Source organism: Lipotes vexillifer, unplaced genomic scaffold (assembly GCF_000442215.2).
Source record: "Lipotes vexillifer unplaced genomic scaffold, Lipotes_vexillifer_v1.1 scaffold685, whole genome shotgun sequence".
In the NCBI taxonomy this organism is placed as follows: domain Eukaryota; kingdom Metazoa; phylum Chordata; class Mammalia; order Artiodactyla; family Lipotidae; genus Lipotes; species Lipotes vexillifer.
This window is the reverse complement of record NW_006771436.1, coordinates 1,019,901-1,040,248: the sequence shown is the minus strand read 5'-3', so window position 1 is coordinate 1,040,248 and position 20,348 is coordinate 1,019,901. Positions and strand designations below refer to the sequence as shown.

Genomic DNA, 20,348 nt, shown 5'->3' with positions numbered 1-20,348 from the left:
GGAAGCCTCCTGTGAAGCGCACCCGTCGGCGCCGCTGTGGGCCCCTGGGAGAGAGCGGCCAGCGTGCGAGCCGCTCAGGAGGCGCTCCTCCAGCGCCGCAGCCCTTCGGACTCTCGGTCTCATCCTCGCTCTCCTGTTCCGGCTCCTCCATCTTGGCCTCGGCAGTAGCAGCTGCCGAGAGGATGTGCCGCCTTCTGGCAGGGGGAAGAAGGAGGAGAAGATGAAGAAGTACCGGCGGGCCTTGGCCCTAGTCTCCTTCCTCTCTCTGTGTTCCCTGGTCTGGTGAGTAGCCGCGACCACACGGGAGTTTCCCGTGAGCGGAGTGGGGGGCAGGGAGCGGCCCGGGTCACACCCCCAAATCATCCCGGCTTTTAGGGTGCGGGTCTCCAAGGCTCCTAGGAAGCGACAAACCGATTACTCCGTGACTCCTCGGCGGGCTGGCCTGGCAGCCCTCTCTGCGGAGGTTTTCGTGGTCCGTTTTGGAATTTACAGAGACTGAGTGGGAGAGGGAGGCGCCTGGGTGCCTTTGTACCCGGTTACCCTGGCCCTTGGTGATGGTGGATTGTGTGTGGGAAGTGTTCAGATAGAGGCTGGGCAAGTTGCTCGGCCTTAGTAGCAGCCACTTGTTTTCATGGTGTGGGAAGGGCCTAAGGTATGTCGGATGTGATGTGTTCCCCACAGGCAATTTTAAAAAGGTGACTAATGTACGAGCACTGGTTCTCCTGGACCTTTCTCTCCTAGTCTTTGGCCTCGGGTACACTTGGGGTTGCTGTTCTTCGAGACTTTTGGGAGGCGTTATGAAGCACTTTTTCAAGGGGTAGATGATAAGCTGTTTAGCAGACAGTGTCTTAGGGTGTAGTGTGTACAGGGGTTTCTGGTAGTGTGGCTTGGATAATGTCCCGTAGTAATGGAAGGATAAGTCCTGCATTTTGAAGGCGGGAAGAGTGCTTTGTCTATAAGTTTGTGGAGTTTCTGTTAGTCCCTGGCACATTTGGGGTTTTTTGAAGAAGAGAAAGCTTGTCAGTCAAAGGATCGCTACTACTGTACTTGGAAAATCCATTCTGCCCTCCGAGCGAGTTTCTTCAGAGATCTGTGACATTTGCTGACTGTAAAGATGCTTCTTCAGTCAAAGTGATTTGCTGTTACATTAAAATCTAGATAAACTAAGTTTCTTGTTTAGCTTATTTCTGCAAAACACCAACAATTTTTTTCATTTATGTGGGTGCCTAATGGATTCCAAAGACACTGAAGTTGTAGAGTTGTTGCTCACAGAAAATAATATGTAAATAAGAAGAAAAGAAAACACTTGCCTGGCTGAAGAATTTTGATTGGCAGTTTGATAAACGTTTTAGGGAGCAAGAAATTTGGCCTCTTGACGTTCATTCCGAACTCTTTAATGAGACCAATGTTATCTCACCTTCTACTTTTTAGTATCATGTTGGTTACCAAGAAGTGCATGTAGGAGATGAGTCCACTCACCTCATTTTAAATTTAAATTTGTACATGAGATACAGAAACCTTGTGTTCATATCCACTTCTTTCTGGGGCTGTTGTTTGTAGGTTATATATGTTTTTTCTTTCCTCTTTCTACTTGATCTTGCCCATCTTTAGGCCATGTTATTCTTCATCACTTTCTGAAATGGTTGAGACAGCAAAGAGGTTACACTTTTCATTCAAGTTTAAAACACCAGGATCTCTGATTTTTTTTTTTTTAGTTGAAATATACTTGACATATAACATTGTGTAAATTTCAGGTGTACAACATGTTGATTTGATGCATTTACATAATGTAATATGGTTACCATTGTAGCAGTAGTTAGCATCTCTATCACATCACATAATCATTTCTTTTTGTGGTGGGAATAATTAAGATCTGGTCTCTTGGCAAGTTGATAATTATAATACAATAGTGTTGTCTATACTCACTATACTGTGATCTCCAGGACTAACTTATCTACCAGTTGCAAGTTTCTACCCTTAAACATGATTTTAAAAAAATTAATTGGCTGGTGGCAGTGAAATCAAGCATTACAGTGTGGTTTTTAAAATCATTTGCAGATTTAAATTAACCATGCTTCTATTACTTTGTTTAATTTCGGGCTGTCTTTTGCTTAAGCTGACCTCAATATGGTTTCTCAACTTTATTCATTGGAAGTAGTGAGGAGATCATGACCTGTTAGGGGAAGAAAAAAAATCAGTTAGCCTAGTATTGAAAATAATAGTCATAAAGTTCTGTAAAGTTTGTTGACTTTCACAGTGAAAAATGGATGTTGAGGGATTAAGTAAATAGTGCAAAGTTTAAGAAACTTTTGTTTAAGAAACAGTTGGGTTAGTTTGTTTTGAGATTTGTTTGCGCTGCTAAATTTTAAGATATTTTCATTGTTCTTTACTGAGGCCATGTAAAGGCATTATAGGATATTAAGGCTTGGGAATATTTTGGAAGGGTGATGATGACATCAGGGAAGAGAAGTGGTGTGTGGTGTGATTGGCAGAGGGTAGTTGTGTCTTTTGAGGCTGTTCTTCCTTGGGAAATTGGAATAATTAAATTATGTCACTGACTCAGCTGGAGATCTAACTCTTGCTACAAGATGGTCTGTTAGGTCATTTCTCAACATCTCCATTCTCCCTTAGCCTAATGCCCTTGTAGGGTTTGGCAAGTTTTGCAAAGAGTCATTTTTGTTTCTGTCATTTATAAAGTGTTCCAAGATTTTGTGATCCATTTCTTTTTTAAGCCGTATACCATTTTGTACATTTATGACTGCTATGTGTTTATACTACAATACTCTATAAGTTTCTAAACTCCTCATCCTACAAATATGACTGAATTTTGCAATCACTTTATTTATACTGTCACATATTTATAGATCTTGCTTATGTCTCCCCTCTCCTTTTGTCTTTCCAGCCTGGAGTCCTAACCTTAGATTACTTTCACAAAAGACTCATCCTATCCTTATCATTCATTCTGGTTGCTATTTTTTCCTTTTGCATACTTCATGTGATTCTTTACCAAATAGTACAGAGTATTTTAGGCATAAATGTACTATAGCTGTGGTAAGAATAATTATGATAGCTATTATTTATTGTCAACTATCTGACAAACCTGTGGTGTGTACTTTGCACATTTTAGCACCTTTAATCTTCACAACCCTATTAGTATTATTGATAATTTACTTTTACATTTTATAGTTAAGGAAGTAGAGAAGTTAAATAACTTGACTAAGGTAAAGCAGCTATTAAGTTTTGGAGCTTGGATTTGAACCTAGGCCTCCTGATTCATGGGATCCTGACTACTGTAATCCTTTGACTGTAGGTCAGGAAACCTATATTGTAGATACAGCTCCATCACTTACTAGGTCTGCATCCTTGGACATGTTTTGTAATTTCTTTGAACCTTAGTCCTTATATCCTAAAAGTGGGGAAACTAATTCATTCACACCCCACAGGGTTGTTAGGAGGATAACATGAGATAACATATATGGTAGATCTTTGTAAAATAGTAAGGGTACATTATCTATACGTTTCATCATAAAGTCATTCAACAAAAGTTTTTCTCATGTTCATTAAGTACCAGATGTTGTTATGGGCATTGAAAATGTGAAAATAGGGTGACCAACTTATCCTGGTTTTAGCAATGAAAGTCCTAAGTCCCAGGAATCCCATTATGTTAGTTTCCTATTGCTGCTGTAACAAGTTACCAAAAATTTAGTGACTTAAAACAACACACATTTATTATCTTACAGTTTTGGGGGTCAGAAGTCCAAAATAAGTCTTAACTGGGCTAAAGTCAAGGTGTCAGCAGGCCTGGTTCCTTCTTGAGACTCTAAGGGAAGAGTCTGCTTCTTGACTTTTTCAGCTTCTAGGGGCTGCTTATATTCTGTGGCTCCTTCCTCGGATTATTCCAACCTCTTGCTTCAGTCTTCACATCTACTAATGACAGATCCTCCTGCCTCCTTTTACAATGACTCTTGTGATTACACTGGGCCCACCCAGACAATCCAGGATTATCTCCCCATCTCAAATTCCTTAATTTAATCACTTCTGCAAAGACCTTTTTTACCACGTAAGGCAACATATTCAGGGATTAGGACTCAAGACATCTCTGGAGGGGCCATTATGCAGCCTAGCATATCCCCCCTTGGTCCTGGCAAACTAGGAAGATTGATGACCACCCTAAAGAGGAAAAAAAAAAGACTTGGTCAGTGCCTTAAGTGGTGGATATTCAAATTTTTTTGTATTCCCCCCCATCAGAAAAGCATTGTGCATGCACCTTTAATATGTAATTAATTGTTTATAAGATTTATACATATGTAAATATGGTATTAGTATACTAATAGCATATTGGTATACCTAATAAATTACACAAATTAGATGATTAAGAAAGATGAGAAAGAAAATAAACAGTCTAAAACTTTATGTTAACAGACCTTTTTGTTCTTATTTAAAAAGTAGTAGTTTGGTGAGAGGTGTGTGATTGACTAGATTATTTTACATCAGAATATGGATGAATAATAGCTTGTATTTAGCGCTGCTATTTTCTTGTTGGCTTGTGCTTGCATTATTATTATCTTTGCAGTCTTTGCAGGAATTTTTTCAAAGCTACTTCTCCATGTTGTGAGAGTCAGTTTAGTTAAAACTAAATAATATAATCCCTAAATTTGCTTCATTGAGCACACATAAATTGCAGTGCCTCACAATGCGCTGGAAGTAAAGCCCACTGTTTGTGGGACTTCTGTTCTTTCCTCAGGTTTCTGACTATATAGTCTCTGCTGTTATGACCAGCTGACCTTCAGATCAAGTGTGAATCCTTATATTAATCTTGATAAAGCTAAATTAATTAAAAAATAGCCTTTATTTTTTAGAGCAGTTTTAGGTTCATGGCAGAATTGAGCAGAAGGTACAGAGATTACCTTTAGTACTTGCTCTCTGCGCCCACACGTGCACGGCTTCCTCCATTATCAGCATCCCCCAGCAGAGTGGTTTAATTTATTTTTTAAGACTAAAAAAATCTATTTTTTTCTTCCCGAACCCGAAAGAAGAAGCTCATATATAGAGCTAATGAGAAGAGCCTGACATTCAAACAATTCTCATACATTTGACAAATAGGTACCAAAAATAGTTTAAAAGGTCTTTAGAAACTCGAAAGGAAGACTTTGTATTCTAGATAACAGTCTATCACTAGCTGTGTGTCCTCCGACAGATTATTTCTATGAGCCTCAGTTCTCATCCATAAAATGCTTTGCAGAATGGCTAGTTCAAGATGGGAGAATTTTGTTTCAGGCAGAGGAAAGATTCCTGTTGGTGGAGAGAGATGGGAAGGGAGGTTAGAGCCAGGTTTTGAAGGGACTTGATTATTGTGCAGGTGAACTCTGATTTTAACCTGACTGAGAGGAGAATTAGTGAATTAGTTTAAATGGGAGAAACCGGAGAGTGAGGTCAGATTGATCTTTTAGTTAGATCACTAGGGGGATAGAGTGGATTGGAAAGGACAGACATTAGAGACAGGGAGCCCTAACGTGGCAGTCATACTAGGAGAGAGTTGATAGATATCCACAATATCTTGTGGATAGATATCCACAAACATTTTGTTAGGTAGAAACATTTATATGTTTAAAATACTTTAGTAAGAAACTAAATACTCTTTGTTGAAAATGTACATGTTGCCGATTGTACTTTAGTGCCAGGTGTATGTTACCTGTTTTGTTTTCAAGACCATATTTTAAAGTAGATTCCAAAAATAAAATTGTACCTGTCTCAAGGGAATGGAAATTGCTTTTGAGTATTTGTAGTATAGGAATGTCAATCCTTTGCGATAGACTAGTTTCATAAATGCCGAAATTTTTGAAAGAAAATTTGGTTTTATTTTAGGACTTTGTTTTTGTAATGAATCACTAGTTAAAATTATTTTATATTTTCCGTAAAAGTAACAACTAGCTTTGGTAGAAAATGTTTTGTAGCATTAACGTGGCTCATAAGTACTAAGCTTATTTTATATTTCTTTTTTTTTTTTTGGTGGTACGGGGGCCTCTCACTGTTGTGGCCTCTCCCGTTGCGGAGCACAGGCTCTGTACGCACAGGCTTAGCGGCCATGGCTCACGGGCCCAGCCGCTCTGCGGCATGTGGGATCTTCCCGGACCGGGGCACGAACCCATGTCCCTTGCATCGGCAGGCGGACTCTCAACCACTCTTCGCCACCAGGGAAGCCCTATATTTCTTGTTATGGAGTATTTGAAATCGATAACAGGAGAAAATGTGTAAATTGCTTAGAACAGTGCTTTGCTCACAGTAAGCCCTATTATGTAAGTTCTTATTATTCATTCATCCTGGGTGCTTTGGCAGAAGTAGGATCCTAGGCTGAGGTATCAGAGTTCAGAAGTAGGAATCCATACATCTGTTCAAAATATCAATATTATTTTGTTGCCAACAATGTATTTGGTGTGGTGGGGGTGGCTGAAGAAGCAGGAGACTTGAGCTCTGCCCTCAGGAGTATACAAGCTGCTTGTCAAAATATAGGTAGGTACTGGTGTAGTGGAAAGGGCATGAAACTAAGTTAGATCTTGGCTGTAATCCTTTATTTCCAGTATTGACAGTGAACATTTATTGGGCACTTATTTCTTTTTTTAAATTTTTTGTACAACAGGTTCTTATTAGTCATCCATTTTATACACATCAGTATATACATGTCAATCCCAATCGCCTAATTCATCCCACCCCCTACCCCCCACCCCCCATCGTGGCCACTTTCCCTCCTTGGTGTCCATACGTTTGTTCTCTACATCTGTGTCTCTATTTCTGCCCTGCAAACCGGTTCATCAGTACCATTTTTCTAGGTTCCACATATATGCATTAATATACGATATTTGTTTTTCTCTTTCTGACTTACTTTGCTCTGTATGACAGTCTCCAGATCCAGCCACGTCTCTACAAATGAGCCAATTTCATTTCTCTTTATGGCTGAGTAATATTCTATTGTATATATGTACCACATCTTCTTTATCCATTCGTCTGTCGATGGGCATTTAGGTTGCTCCCATGACCCGGCTGTTGTAAATTGTGCTGCAGTGAACATTGGGGTGCATCTGTCTTTTTGAATTATGGTTTTCTCCGGGTATATGCCCAGTAGTGGGATTGCTGGGTCATATGGTAATTCTATTTTTAGTTTTTTAAGTAACCTCCATACTGTTCTCCATAGTGGCTGTATCACTTTACATTCCCACCAGCAGTGCAAGAGAGTTCTCTTTTCTCCACACCCTCTCCAGCATTTGTTGTTTGTAGATTTTCTGATGATGCCCATTCTAACTGGTGTGAGGTGATACCTCATTGGAGGTTTTTTTTTTTTTTTTTTTTTTTGGGGGGAACACGGGCCTCTCACTCTTGTGGCCTCTCCTGTTGTGGAGCACAGGCTCTGGACGCGCAGGCTCAGAGGCCATGGCTCACGGGCCCAGCCGCTCCGCGGCATGTGGGATCTTCCCGGACCGGGGCACGAACCCGTGTCCCCTGCATCGGCAGGCGGACTCTCAACCACTGCGCCACCAGGGAAAGCCCCTCATTGGAGTTTTGATTTGCATTTCTCTAATAATTAGTGATGTTGAGCAGCTTTTCTGGGCACTTATTTCTGTTCTAAGTGCTTTATATACACTAACTCATTTTGTCCTAATTAAACTCTTTTGAGATAGACACACCATTTTAAAGAGATTAAGAAAGATACAAAGAAATTAACCAATTTGCCTACATTCTCAGTAAGCAGTGAGATGGAATTTAAGTAACCTGAATCTGAGCCTGTGCTCTTAACCACTGCTCTCTGCTGCCTGTAGGCTGGGAGGTGGCCTTAGGCAAGTTTCTTTACCTTTTCTTTGTTTGTCAATTTTTTAATCTAAAAAATGGGGCTGACTGGATTGGCTCTACAAGGAATGAATAATAGAATTATTCATGAAGCTTTAAAAAAAGAAAACAAACATGCCTACGGCACTTACCTTGGAGATTTGGTTAAGTTTGGGATACTCTTTTGTGCATTCCAGTCATTACTGCTAAATTAAATGAATTCTGAGATTTTTCTTTTGCACTTTTAATATTCTAAGATATCTGATTTGAACATTAGTGAACAATACAAAGAGCTGAATTGTTTAGTAGTTTCTTAAGAAAGGGAAAAACTGGACTGGAGTTGTCAAGGAAGACTTGGTTTTAAGAGAAATGACATGTGTGGTTAATATACCTTACTTCTGTGGAATACAGGTGCTTCATGAACTGAAATAAGATACACTGGTGCTGCTAATATCAATAGTGGCCTTTCCCTAGCTTGTGTGTGTGTGTCTGCTTGCCTGCCTGCAGTGGGCAGATAGTACTTAATTGTTAGGAGAAATGAGAAAGGTTATGAGTAAAAGAGACGATGTACTTGATATGGGTGGAAGTGATAGTAAGCAGACAAGCCTGAGTAGAAAATAAAAGCTAAGGTCATCCCTTGGTATCCGTGGGGGATTGGTTCCAGGACCCAACCTGTGATGCTCAAGTCTGTTATGTAAAATGGCCTAGTACACTCAGCCCTCCCTCTACCCAGATTTGGAACCCGTGGATGCGGAGGGCTGAGTGTATTCTGGAAATTGTGATGGGTTTTGCAAGCTAAACTAAGGAGTAAGGCAGTAAAGATCCAGCAAGAGAAGTGGTGTTTGGAGAGTGTTATTTTGACATCATTGTGTTACAGAGAAAGGCTGGAGGGATGAATACTAAATGAAAAGCAATTGGAATAGTTGAAGTTTTTCATAACAAGGACTTGGCAGTAGAAATGCAGAGGGTTCATTGAGCAGAGATTTTGAGGAAGTAAATGATCTGGTTTGGTGATAGGTTGGCAAGTTGGCAATGCAGTACAGTTGAAACAGCATTGGGCTATGATTCAGAAGAACTGGGTTTTAGTTTGCCTCTAACCAGCTCTTGGTCTTCAACACCACCTTTCTGTTGTCCATCTCAATGTCAAGAGATGTTTACTGAGGCTTTTCTATGTGCTGCCTTCTGTGCAAGATTCTGGCAGACAAAACAGAAGCTAAGTAGCTGCTTTCTTGGAGCCTACTGTGGTTGAGAGAATAAATTCTAGGGTCTAAAATGATGAATCTGTGAAGTAAAGTTCAAAGAGAGAAGAGGAGTTAATTTTTTTTCTTTTAACTTGGGCAACTAGAAGAATTGGAGGTGTTAAAAAAGAACTGGAAGAGTTGCGAAGAGTTTTAAAGGAAAAGGAGATGTTAGCTGAGGCGAGTAGAATACCCTAGTGGAAACGTTATGTAGGCACTTAAATGCAGACTTCACTGAAAATGAGATTTGGGCTGGAGCTGTCCTCATAGAGGGGATCATTTTTGAAACAGAAGCTTTGAACATGGAGTTTCTTCAGATACTTAGAACAAACAAAGGTGACAAGCAAAGTAAAGCTCTGAGAGCGGAAACTAGGGAAGGTGGAAAGAGGTTTAAGGAGGTCATTTGAATGGTCAGCAATATAAAAGTCTCAGATAGCCTGAAAAGCTTGAAAATTGAGAGAAGGGCCTTGTTTTCAAAAGAGAGGTGATTGATAAGTTTTTGTGAGTGGAAATAGAAGGTATTTGGAGAGTGGTAAGTGTGAGCTCATACACATTTGTTTTGCAGCCAGAAGGGATACAGGAAGCTGGAGTAGCCTCATACTTGTATGTTTCAAACCATTCAGCCCATTTCGATTTGAGGAGGGATACTGAGGGCCTACTGCAAGGGACTTGAGCATCTGTGGATTTTGCTATCTGCAGGGGGTCCTGGAACCAAGATACCTAGGGACAACTGTTTACACTAGTCTGGAATTTGATAAATGAAAGAAGATAAGGATAGTAGCTGATAACAATTGCTAACATTTGAGTGCATATTCTAAGCCGGGCTAAGCATTGCACATGCATTATTTCATTTTCCCATTTTACAGTGGAGACATACAGGTTTTATAATTTGTCCAAGAGAATGCACCTGGGATTAACACTTGGGTCTTTTGACTCTGAAGTCCATGCCCTAGCCACTACACTACAAAGCTTTGTATTTATCTCTTGTGGCTAAATCTCCTCTAAATCAAGAGGTAAATATTGCCCCTCCCTTGTAATAGTTGTTATATTTTTATGTTCTGCTGTAACTAGCCATGACTAACATCAGTTCTTAAGGGAGTGGATTAGTGTTATTTTCTCACCTTTCTTTTCATTTATCTATTGACCAGAGAGTACTAAATAAGAAATGTAGCACTAGAGAAAGATCGTAGGCTTTGGAGAGGTAGATCTAGATTTGTAGTCACAAAGTGAGTGACTTTGGGCCAGTTAACTTCTGAGCTTTAGTTTATTTGTAAAAGTTAGATTAATATTTTAATCTAAGCTGCCTGACACACTAAAAAAACAGACTTTTCTTCTAGAGACATCAGATATTTAGGATTGGATTGATCATACTCTGTTTATGCCACCTTCTGTATGGGTCCCCCTTTTTCCTTCATTTTACACCATTACTCTTTTATCTTCTATCTTCATTTTCATTCCTATCTCCCCCATGTTAGGCATTTACCCTAGAGTATATTTGATGTGTTTTTCCAGTTGACCTTCAGGTATTTACTTCATATATTTGTGTTTTCTTCCAAAATAATGTTTTGTTTATATGTTTTAAAATTTACATACAGGGTATAATGCTATTAATCTCATTCTTTTTCCTACTTTTTTCCACTGAACACTTTTAGAAGCTTGTTTTAGTTACTAGAATCATCATTAAGTGAATTCTACGTAGTTAATGATGTGGCAGATGCCTCAGGAAGGCCTGATGTCATTTATGCATTCATTCAATGGGTATTTATCGAGCCCTTCGTGTGCAGGCTGCTTCTAATGAGAGACTTTATGCCAACAAATGCATTTGGGAGTATTTGTTCCAGTTGCTTGTCTTTTGCGCTCCCAGTACTACAGACGAATTAGGGTGGTTTTGTAGTAAATCTTAATTATCTGGCAAGGTGAAACACTTGTCTTTGCTTTTTTTGTTAATATAGTTATTCTTAGACCGGTTTTTCCATATCATATTTAGAACATTCGGATCCTTCAGGTGTTTTTGTTTGTTTTTGTCTTTAGGATTTTCTTTTAATTTTTATTTTATATTGGAGTATAGTAGATTTACAATGTTGTGTTAGTTTCAGGTGTACAGCGAAGTGATTCAGTTATACGTATACATATATCTATTCTTTTTCAGATTCTTTTCCCATATGGGTTATTACAGAGTGTTGAGTAGGGTTTCCTGTCCTATACAGTAAGGATCCTTCAGGGTTTTTTTTTTGTTTTTGTTTTGGCTGCGTCAGGTCTTAGTTGCAGCACGCAGGATCTTTCGTTCCAGCGTGCGGGCTCAGTAGTTGCAGCATGCGGGGCTAGTTGCCCTGTGGCATGTAGGATCTTAGTTCCCCAACCAGGGATTGAACCCGCATCTCCTGCATTGGAAGGCGGATTCTCAACCACTGGACCACCAGGGAAGTCCCCCTTCAGGTATTTTGATAGGAGTTATATTTGAGTGGTGAATTACTTTGGGGAGAATTGCTGTCTTTACTCTGCTGTTAGTAGCATTCCATCCATGAACATATTAGATCTTCATTTATTTGGCTCTTCATTTTATGGTCATTATTAGAGTTAACACTTTTTCTCTATAAGTGTTTGTAATTTTTAAGGTTAATTTCTATAAATTATTTTATAATTTTTGTTATTGCTAATAGTTTATTTTCTGTTTTGTTATTGCTGGGGAGGAAAATATTGACTTTTTTGCTTATATTTTTAAATTGAAATAATTTACATATAGTGAAATGCACATATGTTATCAACTGTATAGTTGGATCAGTTTTGACAAATGCGTACATCTGTGTAACTCACACCCCATCAAGATATGGAACATTTCCATCACTCCAGAATGTTTTTTCATGTCCCATTCTACAGAATTCCCTGAAGCAACCGGTGATTTGATTTCTATCACCATGGATAGTTTTGCTAATTCTGGAATTTTATTTAAATGGAATTATACAGTATTTATTCTGGTGTCTGGCTTCTTTCACTCAGTGTAATGCTTCCAAGATTTATCTATCTTGTTTCATTCATTAGTAATTCATTCCTTTTTATTGTGAGAAATAGTACATTGTATGAATATACTACAGTTTGTTTACATTCTCCTGTTGGAACATCTGGGCTGCTTCCAGTTTTTGGCTATTAGGAGTAAAAGCTACAGGGGACATTTTTGTACACATAGTTTTCATTTCTCTTAAGAAGTACCTAAAAGTGGAATTGCAAGCGCCAAAACAGATGGATATCGCATGCTTCTGGATATAATACCCTGAGAAAGACACAACATCGCTTATGAAGGCTTCCAGCCAGGAATACATAACCTGAATCTGGTCGTGATGAAACATCAGACAAACCTCAAAAAAGGACCATATTATTTCAAAATAAAAGGACTATGTCCTTCAAAATGTCGGTGCCACATAAGGTGAAGGCCAAGAACTATTCCAGGTTAAAGGAGGCTGAAGGCACATGAAAAATGCAGGATATGGTCTTACACTCGATTCTGTACTTGAGGTGGGGAGAGGGGGAATGCTGTAAGGACACTACTGGGGACATAGATTATTGTGTCAATGTAACATTTACTGAGGTTGATAATTGTGGCATCGTTGTGTGAGAGAATATCCTTATTCTGAAAAAATACATACAGAAGATATTTAGAGATAAATTACATGGAGTGGGGAGAGAGGGAGGGCTATGTGCTTGCCAGGAGCAAATGGCAAATGATGGAACCAATGGGTCAAAATGTTAACAATAGGTTGATATGGGCAAAGAGTTTGTGGATGTCCTTTGTGCTATGTTGGCATTTCTTCTGAAAGTTTGAAACTATTTCCAAATAAAAAGTGGGGGAAAAAAGAGTGGGATTTCCTTTTTCTCTGTGTATGGTGTTGATTAATCCACTCAGATTTCTTTAATTATCATCAATTAATTCCAATTTTTGTGTACTTTGTGCCAATTTTGTTATTTTTCTAGAAACATCCATTTCTTCTGAGTTTTCAAATGTATTAGTATATATAGCTGGTAATATTTTATAATTAAAAAAATATGTTTTGTTTGTGGTTATTTCATGCTTTTAGAACATATTTTGTTAATTCACGTCACCAACTCTCCTTTATCGGTTTTTCCAGAGGTTTATCTTTTTAATATTTTCGTCGAAGAACTAACTTTTGGTTTTCTTAATCTTTGCTTTTTTTTTGGTTTTTATTTCAGTGATTTCTGTCCTTATAGTCTTCCTTTTTTCTTTAGATTTACAGTCCTTTGTCTTCTTGAGTTGAAAGATTAGCTCTTTTGTATTCAGTGTCTCCAAATGTGCTCAGAAGCAGAGTTTTCCTGCTGCTGTCTTACCAGCATTACTGGCATCCCACCAATTTCTACCTGTAGTCTTCTGCCACAGTGTTTTGTAATGTTCCCTATTGTTTCCTCTTTAACCGAAGGATTATTCTGCATAATTTTGTTTCCAGGCTTTAGAATGTTGTTAGCTGTTGCTATCCTAAATGACACTCAAATGTGAATTTTACAAGACTTTTAATTACATTTACTCAGAAAGTTAATACCTTTCTATATGAATGGTGAATCCATGCCACATTATTGGGGAGGAATTGGCAAAAAGGGATAAATGTCCTCTTAGTTTCCAGATTCTGTTTTTTGAGTTTGTGTGTGTGTGAAGGGGTGGTGGGTGGGTGGGTGGGCAAGCTGGGGAGTGGTAGTGGTGGAGGTGATGGGGCTGATGGGTAGAGGAATGAAAAGTGACCTAATTTCCTTTCTGCTACTTGCTACAAAACAGTTCCCCTCAGAACCCTTATTCATTTAATAAGTATTTATTAAGCACATAATGTTTGCAGGTTTTGGCTTTGTAGGGAGGGGCTAAAGTATCAATAGTTAGGAATATGGAATTGATTCTCAAAGAGTTTAAGTGTAGAGGATATACATGGCACAGAATCAACTTACAAATAGTAGAGGGGAGTACTCATTTTGAACTGAGGGAGAGTGTCAGAGGCTCACAGACTGCCATTTATCTTGATGTGATTTGTGGTGCTGAACTTCTTAAAAGTTTTGAAACTCATCAGGCTTGGGATTTTCATAGTACAGTTTTTGAAACTTGCTTAAGTAGTATGGAATGAGACCCATTTAATCATGCAACAAAGTGCCCTCAGCCATTGTAATGTGACCCACTGATTCTTAATGAGGGGGCATGCATATCTAATTCACCTGGGGGAACTTGTTGAAAGTAAAGACCCCATTATAGAGATTCATTCTTCTTCAGTAGAGTTGGAGTGGGTTTGGGTTATTTCATTTTACTTTGGTAATTTAAAATTCCTTGACAGTTATTAGTTGGTGATAAATTTTATCTATTTTAGGCTTTTTCTTATACACAAAATTAAGGTTATCTTTACAGGTCTGTCCTTAATTAATATCTGTCCTTAAATAGGGACTGATATGTTAGAGGTATTTAAGTGATACTATTGATAAAGCCGGAGGAATAGGGTAGATAGGTAAAGAATGTATAGTCTGTATTAATGTCAGGTGTATTCGCGTTCTTCAGAGAAATAGAACCAACTCTGTGTGTGTGTGTGTGTGTGTGTGTGTGTGTGTGTGTGTGTGTGTGTGTGTGTGTAAAATGAGGCATTGGGTCACACGATTATGGGAGCTGAGAAGACCCACAGTCTGCAATATGAAAGCTGGAGACCGAGGAATACCAGTGGTTAATTCAGGCCAAGTCTGAAGGCCTATTAACCAGTAGAGCTGAAGATATAAATCCCAGTTAAAGGGCCGGAGAAGATGAGATGCCTCAGCTCAAATAGCGAGCAGAGGAAAAAAGGACAAATTCTTCGGATTTTTGTTCATTTCAGGCTCTCAAAGGATTAAATGATGCCCACTTACATTGGGGAGGGCAGTCTACTGAGTCCACTGATTCAAATGCCAATCTCACCCAAAAAACTCCTAACTTTGGGTAATGGGATTTGATTTTATGACACTAAAAGTAAGGATCATGAGATTTAATGTCTTTTGGCCATCTTCACATTAACTGTGAATATTAGGATTTATACACACATATACACATACACGTGCAGAATTCTTGATGATAAAACTAGTATGTGCTCATGGTAGAAATTCCGAAAGTATAGAAAGGAATATAGAAAATAAGGGGGCATAATCTCCAAAATTCTAAAACCCACAGTTTTGAATATCTGAAACTTTTTGCTGTCCCAAATATGTGTATATATACACTCACAAATGCACCTACAAACACACATGGGTACACACACACAGCTGAGAAACAGTACAAAAGTCTATCAGTAAAGAAATATTTAATAAATAATGATATATCTGTATGAAATTTTGAATAAGTAATATATTCTTGTGGTTCAAAAGACATAGAGTATTATAGAGTGAAGAATATCCATTATCCTGTCACCCAGTCACTCAGTTTTCTACCCTGGAGGCAACCAAGGTGGTGCTTTTTTTTCTTTTCTTTTTAATTCTTCCAAAGAAATTTATGCACATACAGGTGCCTTTAGTACACATATGCACACATGGTAGCATACTATATGTATATATTATTATGTACTTTGCTCTTCTCTATTTTTCTTTTTGGTTTTAATTTTTATCAAAATGATGTATTCATATCAAAAAGTCAGATAGCTCTAAAAGGATTTTGTTTTGTTTGCTTTTGCAAATAAGCCATTCCCTCATCCCTCTTTCCCCATTATTTCTTTCAAGGAAACCACTTTTATCTCTTGGCTGATGAATTTTATGTTTACCTCTTTCTCTCTAAAATAATTGCTTTTAGTGTCAGTTTTAGGTATTTTACTACAGATGATCAGATTCTCTTAAGCACATGCTAGTAATACAGTTTAGTCATAATTTGGGTTAGATCAGTATTCAGTGTTTATATTATGACTATAAATGATACAACTGAGCTGTGTAGTAAAACATGATTACTTTTCCCTTTTCTGTTCTACTTTTCCTTTTTCATGGTACTAATATTTGACTTGTTTTGTTATGTTTGCTTATTTTTCTATTTAGTTACAAATTATCTGCCAGTTATGTAAATCTGTTCTTGAAATTTTCAGACTCATCAGTTGTGCTGTTAATTTCATCCTCCTAAAGAAGACTCTTCCAGAGCTTCTGATGACCTCCAATTTAGTATGGTTGCCCTCTGTTCTTTGTGTACGTACAGCTGTCATCCTAGGAATTCTTTTTCCAGTCACCCTGGGGATTCCCTTTTCCTCTCTCATCTCACTATCATATTGTTGTGATTGTTGTGGTTTCTTAGATGTCTAGTTTCCCCACATTAAAATCTTCTTGACTATTCTGTTTATATAAAGTTTAGAGTCAGTCTGTCTAATTTTTTAAGTTTCCTTTTTTGCCACTTCAGTATGTGGTTTTCAGATCTTCCATACTGTTACCTTAAATTGTGTAAAATTGACTTCTTTTTTTCAACTTAAAGAATTATGAATAATGGCAATTTCAACCATTTCTACTATTAACAACATAGAATATGTACTAGTATATGTATAGAACATTTCTCACTGTTTATATTTAGTATTTTATTGTTTCCATTATAAACAGGGACTTTTCTTCTGTTAAATCTTTAACTGGTGGTGATGATTTGAGTAGAGAGTCTGTTGATTTCTTTCTTAATTTTATACCTAGGAATACAATTTTATACCCAAGACTTCTTTTATTTTTCCAAGACTTCTTTTAATAGGTGTTTCTTTTTAGTTTACCACCTATATAAAATCATTATCTGCAATTAATGATAATGTTACTGTCTCCTTTCCCATTTTACACTGCTTTTGTCCTTATATTATGTAATACTAGTGATAATGGACATTTTTGTCTTGTTTCAGATCTAAATAGGGGTATTTTTTTGTTTCTTCACTGAGTATGATACTGGCTTTTAGGCTTATGTATTATGCATATGTTTCCCATGTTAAATGTTTACTTATTACTATTTTATTGACTTTAAAAATCTTATTGCCTGTGTAAATTTATCAGATGTCTTTTGGTGACGGTAATCATGAGGATGTTTTTCCTTGATATTTTTGCATGGCAAACTAAATAGGTTATATTATATTGAACCATTTTTGAATATCGGAGCTAAGCTCTACTTGACCATAACAGTGGTATTTTATATCTTTGGTATGTTATTGGAGACTTTTTAAAATTTTCTTTAGATGTTTTGTGTCTGATTTCATATTATTAACCTATAGTATTTATATGTATGTGCTCTTTCTGTTAATTTTTGATATCACTGTTATGTTCCCTATATAAAAATAATTTGGAGGCTTTACTTCTGTGCTTTGAAATATCAATAGTTTAGGTAGCTTTAGAGTTAATCTGTTCTTAAATATTTGGTAGAATTTAGAATATCATTGGCAGTTGATGCTTTCTGAGGAGGTTAGCTCTTTGACAACTTTCTCTGTTCCTTCTGTGATAATTATCAGATACTCCTTTTGTGAAGTTTTTCCTGTTTTACCTTCATGAGATTCATGATGCCTTACTTGGAGTGCTGATAACACTGTTTATGGTTTTCTTAGGACATTAAATAAAAAATCTTTGTCTTATCTACATTTGTCTTCATCATTAAATTGTTAAGTTCTCAAGGGCATTAGGATAAGAACCATCTGTTTATTGCCTCAAATTCTAGTCCAGGTATGGAATGTGTTGGCTTAACAACTTTTTTTTCTTCATTTCTTTCTTTTTTTTTTGGTGGTGGTGACGGTGGATGTTTTACAGGCTTCCCAGTTGGCATGTATGTTGCAAAGAGAGTTCTTCAGCGTCATCATACTACTCTCAAGATGACAATTGTGCACTAGAAAATGAAGATGTACAATTCCAGAAAAAGGTACCTTAAATGAAGTTGAAGGTGTAATTTTTGTATTAGCTTTCTGAGACTTCCTCAAAACATTTGGAATAAAAGTATTTCAAAAATACTCTGACATAATTTTTGGTGGAGATTTGTAATTTTCTTTGCTATAATATGAGGAGTTACTCAGGTAATTCTGAAATTAATGTGACTCTGAGATATTTATATACTTATTCTTATTGCTTATAATTGGAATGTTGTAATAACATCCTTAGCCCTACAGTAAGGAGAAAAAATAGTGCCTATTCAGAGAGAAAACTAGGGTTCTCTTTTTAATGCTTTAACTAGTAAAGGGTTTCTAAAGAAACCCCAGTCTTATAAATTAAAAACTATTAGAAATGAGGATTATAGGGAAAGTCTGCAATTAGTGGCTATATACTTTGTTTTATATAATTGTGTGGAGTGAATAGACAAGAGTCCAAAAAATCTGATGGTGTCTAAATAATTTATTATTTTATCATTTTAAATGATGAAAGGTGAGTATTGACTTTAGCTAGATTTGGCTCCCCCCTCCCCCAAAATCAATATACTTATTTTAAATTACAGCTGTAATTTATACCCGCTGTAAGATATTCATATTTATATCCCATTCCCCTCCTCAAAGGAACCACAATTTACGGTTTCTTGTGAAAACATTCAGACCATTTTCTGTGGTTATAGATATATCATTTTATAGCACACAAATTAATGTTTTAATTGTTGTTAAAAAAATATTGTACAAATTTATTTCCCCTCTTCCCCAGTAATATCTCATGGATACCTTTGCATGTTACTGTATCTTCTGAATAGCTACATTTTTATTCTGTCATATGGGTATATCACAATTTATTAAGCATTTATTTATTGATAGACTTCTGCATTGTTTCTCAGCTGTGTGTGTGCATGCATGTTTGTGTGTACGTTTGTGTGTGTGAATGCACAAACTTATAATTACATGCTTGGGCTGTTTTCTTTAATTTTTGGCATGATATTGTGTTTAGAGTAGATTATTTAAATTTCTGAGTTACACAGGATATATTTCTGGGATGGGGCAGTTAAAATTTTGAAGACTGTTGCTGGGTATCTCTCCGAATAAAGTATAATTGTGTGCTTCTATCTACAATCTATAAGATTTAGAGCTAATATCTTCTTTGATGAGAAATTTGAAAACTTAAATGTTGTAAGAATGAGTTTAAGCAAAGCATTAAGGAAGGGGAAACATTCTTTTAGCAAACATTTGGGTACCTAGTATATGCTATACAGGCTTAGATAATGATGAATATGAACTTTGCTTTTATGAAGCTTATATGCCAGAAGATAAATTTAAGGACAATATATCTGAAATTCTAATTTGAAACTGAGTGTCAAGAGAGATGACACAAAGAACTATAAGTACATTCATTTATCAAGTATTTACTGACACACAGTGCTGGGTAGTAGGACTAAAGTGTTTATTAAGAAATCAGCTGTAGTGTATATTTGGAAGGCAGCTCTGCTCATCACTATACCACCAGCGCACACATGGAGTATACATTTGAAGTGAAGCAGTAAGGAGGATAATGCAGGAAGGTAGACAATAAGCATGGAAACAAATAAAAGACATTAAAGTCACAGTAGAGTGTTTGGTTGTAAAGTATAGAAAGATGGTCTTTAATGTTGCTTCAGGACTGTTTTGTGAAACAGTTTTACCCGTTGGCCTTTTCTTTGTTGCAATATAGGATGAAAGAGAGGGACCTATCAATGCCGAATTGTCGGGAAAAGTGGGTTCAAGCTTACCTGTTCCTCCAGAAGAACACAAGTTAAAAGATGACTACATTGTGAATGTACAAGTAAGCTTTGTTGCTTTGATTTTTAATGATATGCCTTTTCAAACTGCTTCACAAAACAGAAAACCTGTTTGGTCACCATATTGTGTATTTTTATTTTTTTCTTTTTGTAGTACCATGCAACTGGCCTTAATACTAGTCACCTGCTAAGAGTACTACTTTTGAGAAAATTCGGAATTATAGGTTTAGTAGTAAATGTGACTTTTCTCTGTAGTATAGGTTTGGTTGTAAGTCCTCCTTTCTTCTAGATTCCATTTTGTCTCTCTGTAGTTTATCTTGTCTCTTCAGTTTTTCAGATGTCAGGGGAAATTATTTTCTGACTTAACATATTTGTATGTAGAACACAGAGCATTTTGATACCAAAATTTTACCACTTAGTGTGGAATATGGATTAATAAACAATAGGTCGAGTGTGTTTTTTCCTTTTTCTCTCATATCACATCCTAAATGTCATTTTCCATTTTGTATACCAGATTTTATGAAAGATATTAAAAACTAGACCAGAATGTAAGCTGATCAGAATGCTGAAGCATCTGGAAGCCATTTAATATCAGGAGCGACTGAAGGAACTGGGGATATTTGATCTGGAGGGAAGAAGGACTAAGGAAAAACTAAATATCT

General features: G+C 37.1%; 1 protein-coding gene across 2 annotated transcripts in view; it reads left to right on the top strand.

The window, feature by feature from the left end:
• Positions 1-13: 13 nt before the first annotated feature.
• SUCO (SUN domain containing ossification factor) overlaps positions 14-20,348 on the top strand; it is a 73,870-nt gene continuing 53,535 nt past the window's right edge. Inside the window, exons 1-3 of one of the 2 annotated variants that reach the window (XM_007446756.1) lie at positions 14-282; positions 17,793-17,901; positions 19,620-19,730. In XM_007446756.1, coding sequence (XP_007446818.1) covers positions 221-282; positions 17,793-17,901; positions 19,620-19,730 — 282 coding nt within the window. In that variant the 5' untranslated portion in view covers positions 14-220. The remainder of the gene's footprint in view (positions 283-17,792; positions 17,902-19,619; positions 19,731-20,348) is intronic. The other variant, XM_007446757.1, reaches the window with a different exon arrangement.